Raw genomic sequence first — 18,079 nt, 5'->3', positions numbered from 1 at the left:
TAATTTTGATTATTATTTAATAGTTTTTATATTCCGTATTTTTGATTCGGATTACAATTCAATGCATAATAATAGGATTAATGAGTAGCTAAAAAATTCATTTAATTGCTTGTCAAATCCTCATATTAACTATCCAAATGACTCTTTTATCCAAAAATGTATAGGCAATAATGAAATTCCTGAATTCTGAAGGCGTTTTTTCTATAGAAAAATATCTCATGAAGTTCCTTACTTCCCTAACAAGTAAAAGAAACAGTCGTGTTTGTTAAATAAGTAAAAAAGAAACACTGATATATAGCTTTACCAGTGTCATCTAAAGGACCATTGTATTTCTTCCAACGTTTTTCCTTTGGTTTCAGGAACCCATAGTTTCACAAAAACTAGAGTAAACGTTGACACAGCAGCATAGATGATGAAAGTTCCTGTAAAAAAAAAAAAAAAAAACTATCACTTGAATAATTTTGGTCACAAATTTACACACAGTGACACACACAGAGAAAGAATACCTCCACTGCTCCAGGTCAAGAGTAGGGGTGCTGTCATTGTAATAATCGATGCAGCCAGCCAATTAAAAAGTGTTGCAACACTGCCAGCAAGGCTCTTAATATTTACAGGAAGTATCTGAGACGATCAAAACATTAAGGATTTAAAATGTCTTATTATTTAAATTAACGAGAAAAATAATTCATTATTTTTATTTCCAAATCAACATATATACCTCGGACATTATAACCCAAGGAATTGGTCCAAGTCCTAGAGAGAAGCCGGTCACCATAATCTGGATGGTCAAAGTAAAAGAGTTATTGTTCCAGCAACCCATGAGCTGGTTGACACTGTCTGTCCTAAGAGCATCATGTGAGATTAAATCAGGTATAAATGACTCATGTCAGAGTGTAGTGTAAACAAGGAGCCCAATCCGCATTGGAATTGAAACTCTCACACTACAGCTGCTGAGACTCAAATTTTCGCATGTTCTGCAAAGATGTCGGTCTGAAAACAACTCGAAGATTTAAGAAAGCATACCACTAGTCCAATGAGTGACAATATTCCCAAGAACCCATAGAGGGACGAATCTTTAGCAACAAGTTGCTGAAATTCAACATAAGTGTTAATATGTATAGTTGAGGGACTGTTTTTGTCATTTATGTATAGTTGAGAGACTACTTTTTCCATTTATGTATAGTTGATAGGTATAGTTATACTTCCTATACTCTTTTATTAGCCAAAAGACTTTAAGGGAGTAGACCAAATACAAAGTATAAATATAGCTATCAACTATACATAAATGACAGAATGGTCCCTCAACTATACATATTAACAATAGTGAAGCAAACTAAAAGAGTATTAGAAATAGCAACACACTAAAAAGTAAAAAGCAGTACTAGCCTTCAAAAAGAAACTCATTGAAACAAGAAGGTTGCTTGCAACCATTAGAATTGAAGATAACTGCATCATGAAAAAATGGTTTTTTTTATTGTCAGTTTAAACTTTAAATCTGTCATAAAAAGTTTGAGCAAAGTTTTTAGCAATTGATTACCATTAAAAGAACTCTTCGACCACTTTTGTCCACCAAGGATGTTGTAATTGCAGTGGCAACAACCTAAATATATGCCAGATGCTGACCAAATTGATAAGTGTTTTTGCATTAAAAACTTTTAAAAAAAAAATTATTTAGTAAAAGTGAAATACCTGAATTGCACCAAGTCCAAATGTTGCAGCTTTGCTGGATGAAATTCCTGTTCACAATAAAGTTGACTGGTCAATCTCAAAAGGGTTATTCTTCCAGCAACCTCTTAAATCAGATACACAGTGGCCCACTAGGTGACAGTATGTTAAACTAACCAGCTGATTTGAAGATGTCACTAGAGTAAAATAGAACACCATTTATACCACTGAGTTGTTGAAGAAGAAGTAACCCTATTCCTACCTGTATGACATAGTTTAACAATAAAAAAAAAAACTTTTAAATGTTTTTAAAGTTTAAAGAAAGTTAAATTTAAATGTAGAAAACTGGTGAATCATACCATTAAAGGATACCAATATCTTCTTCTCTTAAGTTCAGAAAACCGAATTGTAGCTCGTTTTCCTGAGTTTGCTACAGATCTCTGTTGGGATTGCATTATAGATATCAAGTATATGAGAATTTAGGATAATTTTCAGAAATGTGAAATTGATACTAATTAAATCTTATACCTTGATCTCATTAAACTCAGAGGAAATATCTGAATCAAATCCCCGCAAAACTTGCAAAGATGTTTCACAATCTTCAATAAACCCCATCTTGGCCTAAATAACAGAAAAAACAGACAAATATAGATCAAATTACATGAATTAAGGTAGTTAATTAATTGATTAAGCTCAAATTTATGAATCTTACCAACCAACGAGGAGATTCAGGAATGAAAAAAAGACCAGGTATCAGAAAGATGCATGGCAAAGTACCAAAAGCTGCCAATACTCTCCATGGAAGAAAAAGCCCCAAAAGGTATGCCAATAGTATTCCAATAGTAACAGAAAGCTAAAAATAGGAAAATATATGGTAAATTACATTATGTATTTATAATGAAGAAAGAAAAAGAATCATAACTAAGTAACTAACCTGGTTAACAGATCCTAAGCTACCTCTCATGTTTTGAGGTGAGATCTCAGCAATGTATACAGGAACCTAAAGATGATATGTAAATTGTAAAATTAATCTTAGTTGATTTTTATAGCAGATGGAAAAAAGAAAGGTCAAAGTAGAAGAAGCCTAAGATTCACCGTATAAGATATTACACCAACACCAAAGCCTTCCAATAATCTTCCCATATACAAGAATGAGTAATCCTATGAACAGATTAAACAGAAATTATGAATATTGCTGACAGAAAGTATACAAGATGATTGATTTCAAGGCTAGAAATGAGGTTAAAATGGTCGCTTACTTTGGAAAATGAAATAGCAAGCCATCCAAGTATGTTGGGAATAGCAGCAATCATCAATGACTGCAACAAATTTACACCATCGATGAGGTTTAATCGTTTTACAGCATCATGAGCAATATAGATGGAGATTAAATAATACCAAATTGAAAAGATTATCTTTACCCCTTTTCGTCCAATGTATTCTGCAATTTGACCACTAGCTATTGCACCCACCATAGCACCCACATTTGCTAAAGAACCAAACACGGAGAACTGTTCATCAACAAAACTTTACATTTAAAAAAGCAACTCTAGTTTCACTGGTAAAAGTATTAGAATGGTGGTAGTGGATTTGTTTAAGATCAAACCTCCGAAATTTTAAGTTTAAGATCGGTTATGATGTCTGCCTGCGTAGGATTTGAATACCCACACTGTAAGAGAAAACAAACACTCGTAAGTTTGAGCACATACACATTTTCAATTTCTGATTATACATTGACAGAGCGAGAGAGATTACAGTGAACCCAAACTGAATGGGGCCTAAGGCGACGATGAAAACGCAGAGGAAAATGGAGACTGATTCATGAAGGATTTGAGCGGAAGAGGCAAACATGCTAGACTGCCTGGAGCTCATACCAGCCATGCGGTACCAACTTCCGGTGTGGAGGAGCGGCTTCTTGAGGCTGCCGCCTCCGCCTCCACCTCCGCCCCCTTCTTCGATCTCCGGATCTCGTGACGCCATCGGAAAGATAATAGCAAGAGAGTGTAAGAGAGAAGGAATGTAATGAGTACATAGGGATATGGTGTTATGAGCTCTTTCTGTTCGACGAAATGCGAAAGTGACGGACAAGCTGAGAAGAGGCCGGAAGACAAAGTCTGTTGCGGACAGGGGGATACGAGTACGATTTTCGCGGGACTTTTCTTGAATACTACAATACATATAGTGAACTACTTGTACCAATTATGGAATAATTTTTGTTTGGTCACCGTGGTTTGATAAAAGTGACACATTTAGTCCATAATATTTATTTCTAAGCATTGTTTTGACCTTTTGTAGTTTGGTTGTACCTTCCGTCCCTCACCCTAACTACCATTAGTGTGGAACCGTTAAGACCCACACTAAAAGGAAATAATTTGAATTAGGATTAAATATATTATTTGATCAATTCAAATCTTGTTTTGCCTGCAAGTTACCTAAACTATAAATAAGACCATTTGACTTGCAATTTTCGTTCACCGCATTACCTAAAGGCTTAGGAAAAAATTACTTTCATATATCCTCTCTCCTCCTTATTCTAGGGCTTCTAGTTTTAGGTGTAAGCCATTAGAGGCATCATCCTTTTGGTGTTTGTTTTCCAAGGAACTTCGAGAGGATTTGATTTAATTATTTGCTATAATAATCAAAAGGTATGTAACCATAATCTTTATGTTAATTTCGATTTTCATAGTCTCTCTCTAGGGTTTCTTGATGTTCATAGGTTATTGCTATCAATAGAGAAAACATAGATCATTTCTAGGTTGCATGTGAACTTAAGGGTTTAAATGTTTTTCCGCAACATGAATTTTCTTATAACCTAGAAAACTCATCAGTGGTATCGGAGCCTTAGTTTCTAATTGATTGTTCATAATAGTGAATTGATCAATATTAGGGTTTATAGAAATTAAACCCTAACGGCCTTAAATTTTCGCAAAAGGATAGGGTTCTTGAAACCCTAGCCTCCACCCCTATTTTTGAAGCTGTTGGGTTTCCGTTAGGGTTTTTAGTTTCCTTAATTATAATTTTAAATGCCTTAAAATTTGGATAACTAAAGCCTAGTAACCCTAATTCCTTTATTTTCGAAAATTATAAGGGTTATTGGATTAGGATTAAATTTGAATTATTTTACTAAGTGTTTAATTGATGATACTTGTTTGATCCCTAATGATTTAAATTTGAATTATTTTATTAATTGTTTAATTGAAGATAATTATTTAAATCCTTAATGATTTAATTAAAGGATGATTGGTAAATTATTAATTGTTTAAAAATAATTAATTATTAAAAGTTTAATTCGAAAATTAATTTTAAACCATAATATTTTGAAAAGTTTTAAAATAAATCTTATACTATATATGATTAAAAGTATAATATATTATATGTATAAGGCAAGTCAGTCAAATCAATAGTAGACCTTATTCACGAAGCCATACTTTAAGGGGTATAAGGAAACAACCTATAAAATGACCGTCATTGGGTGTCCCCTCTCACCCACCGCCCCTTATATGGTGGAGGGTCATTAGCTGAACGGATTTGATAGGACATAACCTCATTAAAATTATGATATGTCACATCCCCGAACCAGACGGCGGAAACGTCTGGGGGCGGGTGACTTCATCTTGCAATATCATCACAGTGTATATAATTGAATCAAAGACAATATCATCATCACACATGAAATATAACAACCATCATAGTTTACATAAGTATGTTGGCTTACAAATTACATTCCAAATGTTCAATGTATGTTGATAACAAAAATACAACAAAAATCCACGTGTTCTTGATGACCAACCTGCTTAACGAGTCCCTGAGAATACAAGTTATTTTGAAAACGTCAACATATCTAATGTTGGTGAGTTCATAAGCATGTTTGTATGAAAAGTTTTGTATCATTTGTAAACACCATAAAATCCGATATTTTCCGTAAAAATGGTATGAGCGTTTTGTTTCAAATCTTGTATTATAGCATGTGTGTTCATATTTTGAAAATGTATAAAGAGAGGGTTCCAAAAAATCCTATATTTTCTGTTGTAAGTAAAATGTAAGGTATAGTGTTTGTTTCCCAGAAAATATGATATTTTCTGTCAGTAAAAGAGTTGTAGTCTTTAAACCATAAGATCCGAGTGTTATAGAAATTAATAGCTCGTACGTGTATCAAAAGTATAGTATATGTATTCCATAAACTTATTATGTTTGTTAATCTCTATGTGAGTCGTTATAACCATGTTTGATGTGACTAATATGCCTATCGTGACGTTTTTCAGGCGTCGCTTGTTTAAGGTAAGACCGTAAGACATTTGTCACCCTAGACTGGCCTAATCTAGCTGTAGCGAACAGCTCAGGTGTGGGGTTGTCAACCCCGTATAGATCTATACACAAACTCTCATTCTCCCTCCAGGAGACTCTGGTTATAACTACTGGACTTAAGGTTGTACACTAGGTAGGTACGGGTGAAAACGTGTCTCACAGGAGCCTTAACTAAATTTACGTGAACAATGTATCACATTAGTTACCGCTTTAAAACAATGTTTCGAGTATTCATTTGATTACAAAACATTGGCGACGGAAATACCATTTGTTTTTATCAAAGAGTCAAGTATTGTTTATTATTAGCCCGATTAACATAAGATGTGTCGTGAGGCCCAATAAGAAAATCAATGGGTCTATAAGGCCCAACAAACATGAAATGAGTATATGAAGCCTAATAAACATGTATTTGAGCATAACAGACCCAATAAGCATGTAATGAGTACAACAAGCCCAATAAGCATGTTATGGTTGTGACAAGCCCAATTCGAGTAAAAATGTCGTAAAGAGCCCATTTATTATGAAAATGATTGTTTTAGTCCGATTTGTGCTAAGAATGACATAAACGGCCCACTTTTCTTAGAAATGACCTTTTTGGCCCAAGTAATCAAGATTTTTCAATAAAGGCCCACTTTTGTCAAAATTTAATTATTTGGCCCACTAAAACCAAAAATTTACAATAAAGGCCCATTTTCATTTCAAATTGACATTTTAAGCCCAATAAAAACCGAAAGTTTGTAAATAAGGCTCATTTTGATAAAAATGACATTTTAAGTCCATTAAGGCCAGAAATTTACATTTTAAGCCCATGAAACCGTGAATTTCCAAATAAGGCCCCTTTTTATGAAAAATGACCATTTTAGCCCATTAAAATCGTGAAGGCCCAAAAGAAGCCTATTTTGTCAAAAATAACACTTTTGACCCCTACAAAACCGTGAATGTCATAAAACTCATTTTTATCCAAAAATGACTCTTTTGGTCCTCTTAAAACTGTGAGTTATCATAAAAAGGCTCACTTTTTGTTTATTTGTCAAAAATGGCCCTTTTTGCATTATTTCTTTGTTTTTTTTAGTAACTTTTGCATGTTAAAACTTTTCAACATTATGTAGAGTTACTTCAAATATCTTAGTTTACTAACATCACCATGATTTGGTAGGTATTTCGAGTTTTATGAATGTTTAACAAGCTTTCATGACATATTCACACCATATAACATGAAAATACACACACACATGCATAAATACTTAGATCTAACACAAAACCAACTTGTATTCTCCCCCAAAACATAGTAAAAACCGAAAACAAGGGGTTATGAAGCTCACCTTGAGTGATGGATTCGGTTTTAATGAAAAAATAGTGGAAATAAAGGTGTTTTCAGTCTAGCTTGCTCCTTTGATGAGGTTTTCGGACTTAGAGAGTTCTAAGAAGCAAGAACCACGAAATGAAGTGTTTATGAGTGATAAGTTTATCATAAGAATGAAGTTAAACTTCTTGAATAGAAGTAACTTATCAAGAATGAATGAACTTTAATGAAGTATTCTTGAACACACACACAAGCACACACGATTTCTTGAAGGAAGGATGAGAGAGTTTTTGGATGGTTGAGAGGAGTGAGGAATGTAAATATGTTTTGAATTTGCAAAGCGATGGAGGCGGTGATGTTGCTCCTTGGCCGAGAATAAGAAGATAGAAGAGAGAGAAAAACTTGCCTTGAAGTATGAGAATGTCTAGTTGTATAGGAGGTTAATTGCATGGATATCCTCCATGCAATAAGGAGGTGTCAAGTTTTTAAATTAATTAGATTTTCTCTTTTTTTTTAAACCAAGAATGGGAGGGGAAGAAAGGAAAAGAGTCTTGGGTTTGATATAGCATTGGCCCATTTAGGATTTTCGATCCATGTAGGCCCACATATGAGCTTTCGGCCCAAAAAGAGCAAGGATATGTGTTTTCGGCCCATTGTCATTAAGTAAGTGGTTTTTCGGCCTAAATAGGCCCATAAAGACAAGGTGAGTAATTTTCGGCCCAATAAGGTCCATGAAGAGTATTATAGCCCAAAATACTATTGTTAAATGAATGTGGGTCCAACTAGGGCCCAAATGTGGATTCTTGACCCAAAAGAATCAATTTTGTGGGTTTACTGGCCCATTAGGCCCAATAAATGTATCCTGGCCCAATAAGAGTTTGAACCAGGAAGTTAGGGTTACAAACCTAAGGTTGAGTGTATGTAGCGTATTGGATTAGGTTTGGAGCTTCACGAGTGAGTTTCGATTCGAATTGTTGTTGTTGAATGAATAACATGTATAACATCATACGTAAGGTTACAAGATACATCAAAAGTTAACTACACATGGACAAAATTTCCTGGCCGAAAATGGAAGTTGTGACATCATCCCCCCGTTAGAGGGAATTTCATCCCGAAATTCTTTTGAGAGTTGATCTTAAGAGCTAGAGAAAAGGCGAGTGTACTTTTGCATCATTTGATCTTCGCGTTCCCATGTGAATTCCGGTCCACATTTAGCCTTCCATCGAACCTTCACAATCGGAATGCGGCTTTGTTTTGTACGCTTCACTTCTCCGTCCATGATTTCAACCAGCTCTTCGACGAACAGGAGATTCTCGTTCACCTCGATCTCATCCAAGGGAACAACAAGGGTTTCATCTGATAGGCACTTTTCAAATTTGACACGTGGAAAACAGGGTGTACGTTGTTAAGTTCTGAAGGTAACTGTAGCATATAAGCTACTGGACCAATCCGGGCAAGGATCTCGAACGGTCCGATGTATCGTGGATTTAGTTTTCCTCGCTTCCCAAATCGGATCATCCCTTTCCAGGGAGAGACCTTCAATATCACTCGATCTCCGACTTGAAATTCCAGAGGCTTTTGCCATTTATCAGCATAACTATTTTGTCGGTCTCACGATGCTTGGAGTCGTGCCTTGATTTGAACTATTTTCTCTGTCGTTTCCCGAATAATCTTGGGGCCTGTAAGTGTGTTGTTCGGTGTTTTCCCTCTTGCCAGCTGAGTGTCTCCCACCTCAGCCCAGCATAGAGGTGATCTGTATTTCCGGACATACAAGGCTTCAAAAGAAGCAACCTTAATGCTTGTGTGATAGCCGTTGTTGTACGAGAACTCGATTAAGGGAAAATGGGTATCCTATGCCTTGCCAAAATCAATCACACAGGCTCGGAGCATGTCTTCAAGCGTTTGAATGGTTCGCTCGCTTTGGCCATCGGTTTGGGGGTGATAAGCAGTGCTCATATCCAGTTGTGTTCCCAATGCCTTCTGGAGCGATTGCCAAAATTGAGAGGTAAATCTACTATCTCGATCGGAGATAACATATATTGGTACCCCATGTAATCTCACCACGTCCTTTATATAGATTCGCGTTAGCTTCTCCATTTTGTACGTCTCCTTTATTGGCAGGAAATGGGCGGATTTGGTTAACCTATCGACAATCACCCAGACAACATCCAACCCGTCTACTGTATTAGGTAATTTGGTTATGAAATCCATCGTAATCCTTTCCCATTTCCACTCGGGGATTTCAGGTTGTTGCAGTAATCCCGAGGGCTTTTAATATTCCACTTTAACCTTAGCGCAAGTGAGGCACTTGCTCACGTAAGTGACAATTTCTGCTTTCATGCTTGGCTACCAATATTGTTGCTTCAGATCCAAGTACATTTTATCAGCACCGGGATGGACTAAATATCTTGTCTTGTGCGCCTCGTTCATGACCACGTCTTTGAAACCTCCAAACTTTGGGATCCAGATTCGGTTCATGAGGTAATAAGCTCCATCCTTTTTTATTTCGAGATTCTTGTCCATCCCACGTAACGCTTCGGTCGCAACGTTTTCTGGCTTCAGGGCCTCCAATTGAGCATCCCTGATTTGCGTGGACAAGTGGGATTGGATGGTCAATGTTAGGGTTTTCGTTCGTCGACTCGTATATTCCTTCCTGCTCAAGGCATCAACCACCACATTAGTCTTGCATGGGTGGTACTTGATCTCGCATTCATAGTCGTTGAGCAGTTCTACCCACCTTCGCTACCTCATGTTTAGCTCCTTTTGATTTAGAATGTGATGGAGGCTTTTGTGGTCCGTGAAGATGTGGTGCACTTTGTACCATAAAGTTAGTGCCTCCAAATTTTTTTAGGGCGAAGACCACAGCTCCCAGCTCGAGATCATGGGTAGTGTAATTTACTTCGTGGGTCTTTAATTGTCTGGACGCGTAAGCTATCACTTTTCCACGCTGCATAAGAACACAACCTAACCCTAGATTTGAAGCGTCGCAATATACTACAAAGTCTTCAGTTCCCTCTGGTAAAGATAGCACTTGATCACTACAGAGGGCTCGCTTCAGGGTTTGAAAAGCAGCTTCTTGTTTGTCATTCCAGTTGAAGGGTATGCCTTTTTGGGTTAGAGTGGTAAGGGGCTTGGAAATCTTGGAGAAATTCTGAATGAACCTTCTATAGTAACCAGCAAGGCCCAAGAATTTCCTGATCTCCTTTGGCGTTTTCGGAACCGCCCAGCCTTCAATAGCTTTGATCATGAAAGGATCTACATGAATCACTTCCTCACTGACTACATGACCCAAGAAATTCACACTGCGAATCCAGAACTCGCATTTGGAGAGTTTTGCATATAGCTTTTCAGCTCTAAGATTTTCCAAGATCTGACGTAGATACTGACCGTGCTCCTCCTTACTTTGAGAGTATATGAGTATGTCATCAATGAAAACGATTACAAAGTTATTGAGGAATGGGCGGCATACTTGATTCATGAGGTCCATAAATGTTGCAGGATCATTTGTCAGACCGAAGGGCATAACAACGAATTCATAATGACCATATCGGGTTCGGAAAGCAGTTTTGGGGATATCTTCTTCCCGAACTCGTAGCTGATGATAACCGGGCCTTAGATCTATTTTAGAAAAATAACTGGCTCCTTGAAGCTGGTCGAATAGATCATCAATCCGAGGGAGTAGATATCGATTTTTGATGGTGAGTTTGTTCAACTCCCGGTAGTCGATGCACATTCTGAAGGATCCGTCCTTCTTCTTGACAAACAAGACCGGAGCTCCCCAGGGTGAGAAGCTCGTCCTGATGAATCCTTTTTCTAATAGTTCGCTTAATTGGCTAGATAACTCCTGCATTTTGGCGGGAGCTAACCTGTAGGGTGATTTGGCAATTGATGTGGCTCCCGGTATTAGGTCAATTCGAAATTTGACCTGTCTTTCTGGGGGTATTCCCGGAAGGTCTTCGGGAAATACATCTGGAAAGTCACATGCCACTAGGATATCTTTGATGTTTATTTCCTGTTTTGTTTTATCCACAACATGGGCGAGGAAGGCATAATTTTTCTTGTGCAGACATTTTTGTACCTTGATGCATGAGATAAGACGGAGGTTGGCGCCAGGTTTATCACTATAGATTATTAGGGTTTCGTGCTTGGGGAGGTGAAAGCGAACGACCTTCTCGTGGCACATAATATCATCATGGTGGGGGATCAACCAATCGATGTCGATTATCACATCAAAACTCCTAATATTAACTGGCATCAAATCTATTTGAAATGAGTGGTTATTTAATGTTAGCGTGCATCCTACGTAAACGTATTTGGTTGTTTCAGTTTTCCCATTAGCCATCTCCACCATGAAGGCTTCGCTTAGCTTTTGGGGTTATTGGTTTAGTAAGTGTTTGAATTTATTACTCACGAAAGTCCGTTTAGCCCCACTATCAAATAGAATGCATGCGTAAGTGTTATTGAGGGGAAACGTACCAGTAACAATCGTCGGGTCTTGAACTGCCTCTCCTTGACCCAATGTCAGGACCATGCCCGATCCTCCTGCTCCTTGGTTGTTGGCTTTGGGGCAGTTTCACCTAAAATGGCCAGTTCCTCCACATCCATAACAAGTATGACTGGCCCCGGCGTTCTTGTTGTTGTTGTTGGGCTGTTGGTTCTGTTGGGGTTGAGATCTGTAGTACCGGGCGGTGTGCCCTTTGTGGTTGCAGTTGGTACACTGTATTTCTCTGCACTCTCCATTGTGGTGGTAGTTGCACTTGTTACATTTTGGTAAGGTTCCTACGTAAGGCTTGGTAGTAGTTTGCGAAGATGTGGCTGGGGCAGCTGGGGCTGGTGTAACTTGAGTGGTAGCAGCGTGGACTGCTACAGTTTGCTGCTTTTTAGAGGATCCTTGGTTTTGTTGCCCCTTTCGTTTGTTTTCCCCATTCTTCTTGTTATTCCCTTCCTTATTGGTCTCAGTCTCAACAGTTTTGGTACTCTTCTTGTTGCCATGATCGTAAAGCTTCTGAGCTAGCCTTTTTGCACTGTCAAAAGTCTCAGGGTTTGTTGCAATCACGTTTCCTTGGATTGGGGAAGTTAATCCCCAATGAATCGCTCAATCTGTTTTCCCTCTGAAGTGATCATACCCGGGCACAAAAGGGATAATTCACTGAACCTTGAGATGTAAGCCTCGATGTTTGAGTTTTTCACAGTGAGGTTCCATAACTCTTGTTCTAGTTTCTGCACTTCCCCATGGGGATAGTATTCTGCCATCAACATCTCCTTAAGTTCTCCCCAAGGCATAGCATTTGCAACCGGCAAAGTCATGGCCTTCACATGACCATTCCACCAGGATGGGGCTTGGTTAACAAACGTGCAGGTTGTGAACTTCACCTTGCTTTCTTTCAGACATTCGCAGATTTCAAAGATGGACTCGGTCTTTTCAATCCATCGCTTCAAGGCTATCACGCCACCAGTTCCATTGAATGTTCGAGGTTTGTAATTTGAGAAATCTTTATAGGTGGAGACTTTTGTAGGTCCTTGGTTCATTTCTTGGTTTGAGCTTCCAGTTCCTTGATCATTACCACCACCATTGTTTCCATTGTGAATATGATCCAATGTTGCGGTGACCGCAACCGATACTACTGCCTGGAATGCAGCAGAGTTTACCTCCAGCGGAGGCAGCGGTGGTGGTGCCGTGTTCTTGTTTCTGCGTATCGGTCTTCGAGGCATCTTCAGAAGCTCGTCCAATTCACTCATCTCGCGAGTGATCTCATCCTCCTTCTACTTTGCTCGAACTGCTCTAGCTTCAGCCGCGAAGAGTCGTTGTTTCAGGTTGGCTACTTCTTCCTCTAGAGCGCGTATACGGCCAGTAGTGCTCCCCTGCACTGTGTGCTGGTCTGGTATGATTCCCGAAGGGTAGAGTTCTCTAGGGGTTTCCTTAATGTCTTTATCTGACTCATCGTCAGATTCGCTATCCTCATAGTCCAGTCCCATATACTCTTCGGGTCTCGCTTCTGGATTTTCTTCTTGAACCATTTATGGTTCTCCTTCAATCCATCCATTGGCCACTAAGGCCTGGTAGTAGAGGTCGCCTTGTGGAATTTCAGCCATGGTGCCTGTGCGAACATGGAGGCGTAAGAAACGTGTAGAAAGTGCACGTGTGACGGTTATATGATATCCCAAAATGCTCCTATAGTATTCTATTTGTTTATGTTTGGGTTCCTTAAAACTTTTTGAATACGAGGTTGATAAGTTTCTAGGTTCATTTCCCACCACGATCACTCCCAAGCACATGTTGGTCGTATTTTGAATAAATATAGTTGATCAGACTATATTTACCCCCAATACGATTACATAACTGCCCGAGTTTAACCGCGATGTTCAATTCCTCCAAAGACCTTTTCTTCTCATTATAATAATGCACACATAGGTATGTATTTTTTTTGTTCAGAGTATTTTAGTCCCAATGTATTTATAGTTGCATATCTTGTATGATTAGATATGCCAGTTTTCTATAAACATTGCTCTGATACCAATTTGTCACAGCCCCGAACCAGACGACGGAAGCCTCCGCGGGCGGGTGACTTCATCTTGTAATATCATCACAGTGTATATAATTGAATCAAAGACAACATCATCATCACACATGAAATATAACAGCCATCATAGTTTACATAAGTGTGTTGGTTTACAAATTACATTCAAAATGTTAAATGTATGCTGATAACAAAAATACAACAAAAATCCACGTGTTCTTGATGACCAACCTGCTTAACGAGTCCCTGAGAATACACATTATTTTGAAAACGTCAACATATATAATGTTGGTGAGTTCATAAGCATGTTTGTATGAAAAGTTTTGTATCATTTGTAAACACCAAAAAATCCGATATTTTCCGTAAAAATGGTTTGAGCGTTTTGTTTCAAATCTTGTATTATAGCATGTGTGTTCATATTTTGACAATGTATAAAGAGAGGGTTCCAGAAAATCCTATATTTTCTGTTGTAAGTAAAATGTAAGGTATAGTGTTTGTTTCCCAGAAAATCTGATATTTTATGTCTGTAAAAGAGTTGTAGTCTTTACCCCATAAGACCCGAGTGTTATAGAAATGAATAACCCGTACGTGTATCAAAAGTATAGTATATGTATTCCATAAACTTATTATGTTTGTTAATCTCTATGTGAGTCGTTATAACCAGGCTTGATGTGACTGATATGCATGTCGTGACGTTTTTCAGGCGTCGCTTGTTTAAGGTAAGACCGTAAGACATTTGTCACCCTAGACTGGCCTAGTCTAGCTGTAGCGTACAGCTCAGGTGTGGGGTTGTCAACTCCGTATAGATCTATACACAAACTCTCGTTCTTCTTCCAGGAGACTCTGGTTATTACTACAGGACTTAAGATTGTACACTAGGTAGGCACGGGTGAAAACGTGTCTCACAGGAGCCTTAACTAAATTTACGCGAATAGTTTATCACATTATTTACCGCTTTAAAATAATGTTTCGAGTATTCATTTGATTACAAAACATTGGCGATGGAAATACCATTTAGTTTTATCAAAGAGTCAAGTATTGTTTATTATTAGCCCGATTAACATAAGATGTGTCGTGAGGCCCAATAAGAAAATCAATGGGTCTATAAGGCCCAACAAACATGAAATGAGTATACGAAGCCCAATAAACATGTATTTGAGCATAACAGACCCAATAAGCATGTAATGAGTGCAACAAGCCCAATAAGCATGTTATGGGTGTGACAAGCCCAATTCGAGTAAAAATGTCGTAAAGAGCCCATTTATTATGAAAATGATTGTTTTAGTCCGATTTGTGCTAAGAATGACATAAACGGCCCACTTTTCTTAGAAATGACCTTTTTGGCCCAAGTAATCAAGATTTTTCAATAAAGGCCCACTTTTGTCAAAATTTAATTATTTGGCCCACTAAAACCAAAAATTTACAATAAAGGCCCATTTTCATTTCAAATTGACATTTTAAGCCTAATAAAAACCGAAAGTTTGTAAATAAGGCCCATTTTGATAGAAATGACATTTTAAGTCCATTAAGGCAAAAAATTTACATTTTAAGCTCATGAAACCGTGAATTTCCAAATAAGGACCCTTTTTATGAAAATTGACCATTTAGCCCGTTAAAACCGTAAAGGCCCAAAAGAAGCCCATTTTGTCAAAAATAACACTTTTGACCCCTACAAAACCGTGAATGTCATAAAAACCCATTTTTATCCAAAAATGACCCTTTTTGCATTATTTCTTTGTTTTTCTAGTAACTTTTGCATGTTAAGACTTTTCAACATTATGTAGAGTTACTTCAAATATCTTAGTTTACTAACATCACCATGATTTGGTAGGTATTTCGAGTTTGATGAATGTTTAAGAAGCTTTCATGACATATTCACACCATATAACATGAAAATACACACATACATGCATAAATACTTAGATCTAACACAAAACCAACTTGTATTCTCCCCCAAAACATAGTAAAAACCGAAAACATGGGGGGTATGAAGCTCACCTTGAGTGATGGATTTGGTTTTGATGAAGAAATGAAAGGAAATAAAGGTGTTTTCGGTCTAGCTTGCTCATTTGATGAGGTTTTCGGACTTATAGAGTTCTAAGAAGCAAGAATCACGAAATGAAGTGTTTATGAGTGATAAGTTTATCATAAGAATGAAGTTAAACTTCTTGAATAGAAGTAACTTACCAGAATAAATGAACTTTAATGAAGTATTCTTGAAAACACACAGAAGCACACACGATTTCTTGAAGGAAGGATAAGAGAGTTTTTGGAGGGTTGAGAGGAGTGAGGATGAATTTTCAAAGCGATGGAGGTGGTGATGTTGCTCCTTGTCCGAGAATAAGAAGAGAGAACAGAGAGAAGAACTTGCCTTGAAGTATGAGAATGTCTAGTTGTATGGGAGGTTAATTGCATGGATATCCTCCATGCAATAAGGAGGTGTCAAGTTTTTAAATTAATTAGATTTTCTGTTTTGTTTAAAACCGAGAATGGGAGGGGAAGAAAGGAAAAGAGTCTTGGGCTTGATATATCATTGGCCCATTTAGGATTTTCGATCCATGTAGGCCCACATATGAGCTTTTGGACAAAAAAGAGCAAGGATATGTGTTTTCGGCCCATTGTAATTAAGTAAGTGGTTTTTCGGCCCAAATAGGCCCATAAGGACAGGGTGAGTAATTTTCGGCCCAATAAGGTCCATGAAGTGTATTATGGCCCAAAATACTATTGTTAAATGAATGTGGGTCCAACTAGGGCCCAAATATGGATTCTTGACCCAAAAGAATCAATTTTGTGGGTTTACTGGCCCATTAGGCCCAATAAATGTATCCTGGCCCAATAAGAGTTTGAACCGGGAAGTTAGGGTTATAAACCCAAGGTTGAGTGTATGTAGCGTATTGGATTAGGTTTGGAGCTTCACGAGTGAGTTTCGATTCGAATTGTTGTTGTTGAATGAATAACATGTATAACATCATACAAAAGGTTACAAGATACATCAAAATTTAACTACACATAATGGTCATGAAGTTCATCGTACTCGCCGAGTTCAAGGAAGAACTCGGCGAGTCTAAGGCAATCTCCTTAGTTATGAAGATGGACTCGACGATTTTTTCATACAACTCGGTGAGTCACAGACTAGACACATTCATATGTGGATAATGAACTCGACGAGTTCAAGGATGAACTCGGCGAGTCGGATGAAGTTGGTCCCGATTGTATGGTTGAAGGAGAACCCGTCGAGTTATTGCTAGACTCGATGAGTGGATTCGGGGTTGTATGGGGTTGGAGGAGTATGGACTCGACGAGTTGGTAGACCAACTCGGCGAGTCAGGTCAACTGGATGTTGACTTTGACGAAATTTGACCAGGGTTGACTTTTGGATCATTATGGTCCAAATGTTGTTTTGGGTATTAATAGTTCGGGAAGCCGAAGGGTCAACGGTTCAGAAGTTGCCGGTTAGCAGTCAGAAGTGTTCAACAAGTTTTCAACAGTGCGAGGTAAGTCTCCTCACTGTTTGTATGGGTCTACGGCCACAATGCCGACCCATTTAGTTTATGTATGGTAGGAAGACCCGGGGGTTAGCCCTAAGCATTATGCATGAAAGACCAGGAGGAGGCTCCTGGCATACAGTATGTTATTATGTATTGTAGGAAGACCTGGGGGTTATCCCTAGGCAACATGTATGAAAGACCAGGAGGAGGCTCCTGGCACACTCTATGTTATTATGAATGAAAGACCAGGAGGTGGCTCCTGGCACACTGTATGCTGAGTAGCCTAGTAGAGTAGTATGTGTAGTTATCTTTGTGATGCTTGTATGGAAGACCAGGGGGTGGCCCTTGGCATTTGTCTGTAAGACCTAGGGAGTGACCCCAGGCTTGACAGGAAAGACCACGTGCGGCCCGTGGCATAACAGCAAGACTATGTTTGGCACATAGCACCTTACTTGATTATGGATATGTTTGTTATGTATGGCTCATGGTTACGTATGGCGTGTATGGATTAGTTGATATGTATGGTATGTGGTATGTAGGGAACTCACTTAGCTTCGTGCTTACGGCTTTCAGCTATTTGTTTCAGGTACTAATGTTGTTCCAAGGAAGGAGCTCGGTGCGATCACAACGCATCACACTACGTTTTCCGCACTAGATGATCTTTGGGATTAAAACTCTGATAATTATTTTATTAAGAATGTTTTTAAATGTTTGAGCAAGATTTACTAAGTGGTTTTTAATTAATTCAAATGAAATTTTTGGCCTTAAATTTTGGGATGTTACAAGTTGGTATCAGAGCC

The 18,079-nt window shown here is 38.2% G+C and overlaps 1 protein-coding gene across 1 annotated transcript; it reads right to left on the bottom strand.

Annotated features, from left to right (window-relative positions):
• Positions 1-168: 168 nt before the first annotated feature.
• On the bottom strand, positions 169-3,776 carry LOC145169084 (sugar transporter ERD6-like 4). The gene is made up of 17 exons (XM_079087658.1): positions 3,421-3,776; positions 3,272-3,334; positions 3,087-3,176; positions 2,925-2,984; positions 2,761-2,826; positions 2,600-2,665; positions 2,378-2,518; positions 2,194-2,286; positions 2,025-2,105; positions 1,843-1,927; positions 1,690-1,736; positions 1,538-1,600; positions 1,387-1,446; positions 1,024-1,089; positions 719-778; positions 507-621; positions 169-422 (listed from the first exon to the last, which is right to left on the bottom strand). Exons 1-17 carry the CDS (start codon positions 3,643-3,645, stop codon positions 310-312), a joined length of 1,494 nt encoding a protein of 497 aa, XP_078943784.1. The 5' UTR covers positions 3,646-3,776; the 3' UTR covers positions 169-309.
• Positions 3,777-18,079: the final 14,303 nt, after the last annotated feature.

Source organism: Lactuca virosa, chromosome 4 (genome assembly GCF_052849685.1).
Source record: "Lactuca virosa cultivar CGN04683 chromosome 4, Lactuca_virosa_CGN04683_v6, whole genome shotgun sequence".
NCBI classification, from domain to species: Eukaryota; Viridiplantae; Streptophyta; class Magnoliopsida; order Asterales; family Asteraceae; genus Lactuca; species Lactuca virosa.
Note: the sequence above shows the minus strand (reverse complement) of the source record. Positions and strands in the feature narration are given on the sequence as shown.

Bases quoted from the DNA above. Each gene is read 5' to 3' on its own strand.
- LOC145169084 (XM_079087658.1), bottom strand. From the start codon at position 3,645: ATGGCGTCACGAGATCCGGAGATCGAAGAAGGGGGCGGAGGTGGAGGC. The intron at 3,177-3,271 runs GTTTGATCTTAA...GTTGATGAACAG, and splicing joins TTAAACTTAAAATTTCGGAG to TTCTCCGTGTTTGGTTCTTT. The intron at 1,447-1,537 runs GTAATCAATTGC...TTCATGATGCAG, and splicing joins GTCGAAGAGTTCTTTTAATG to TTATCTTCAATTCTAATGGT.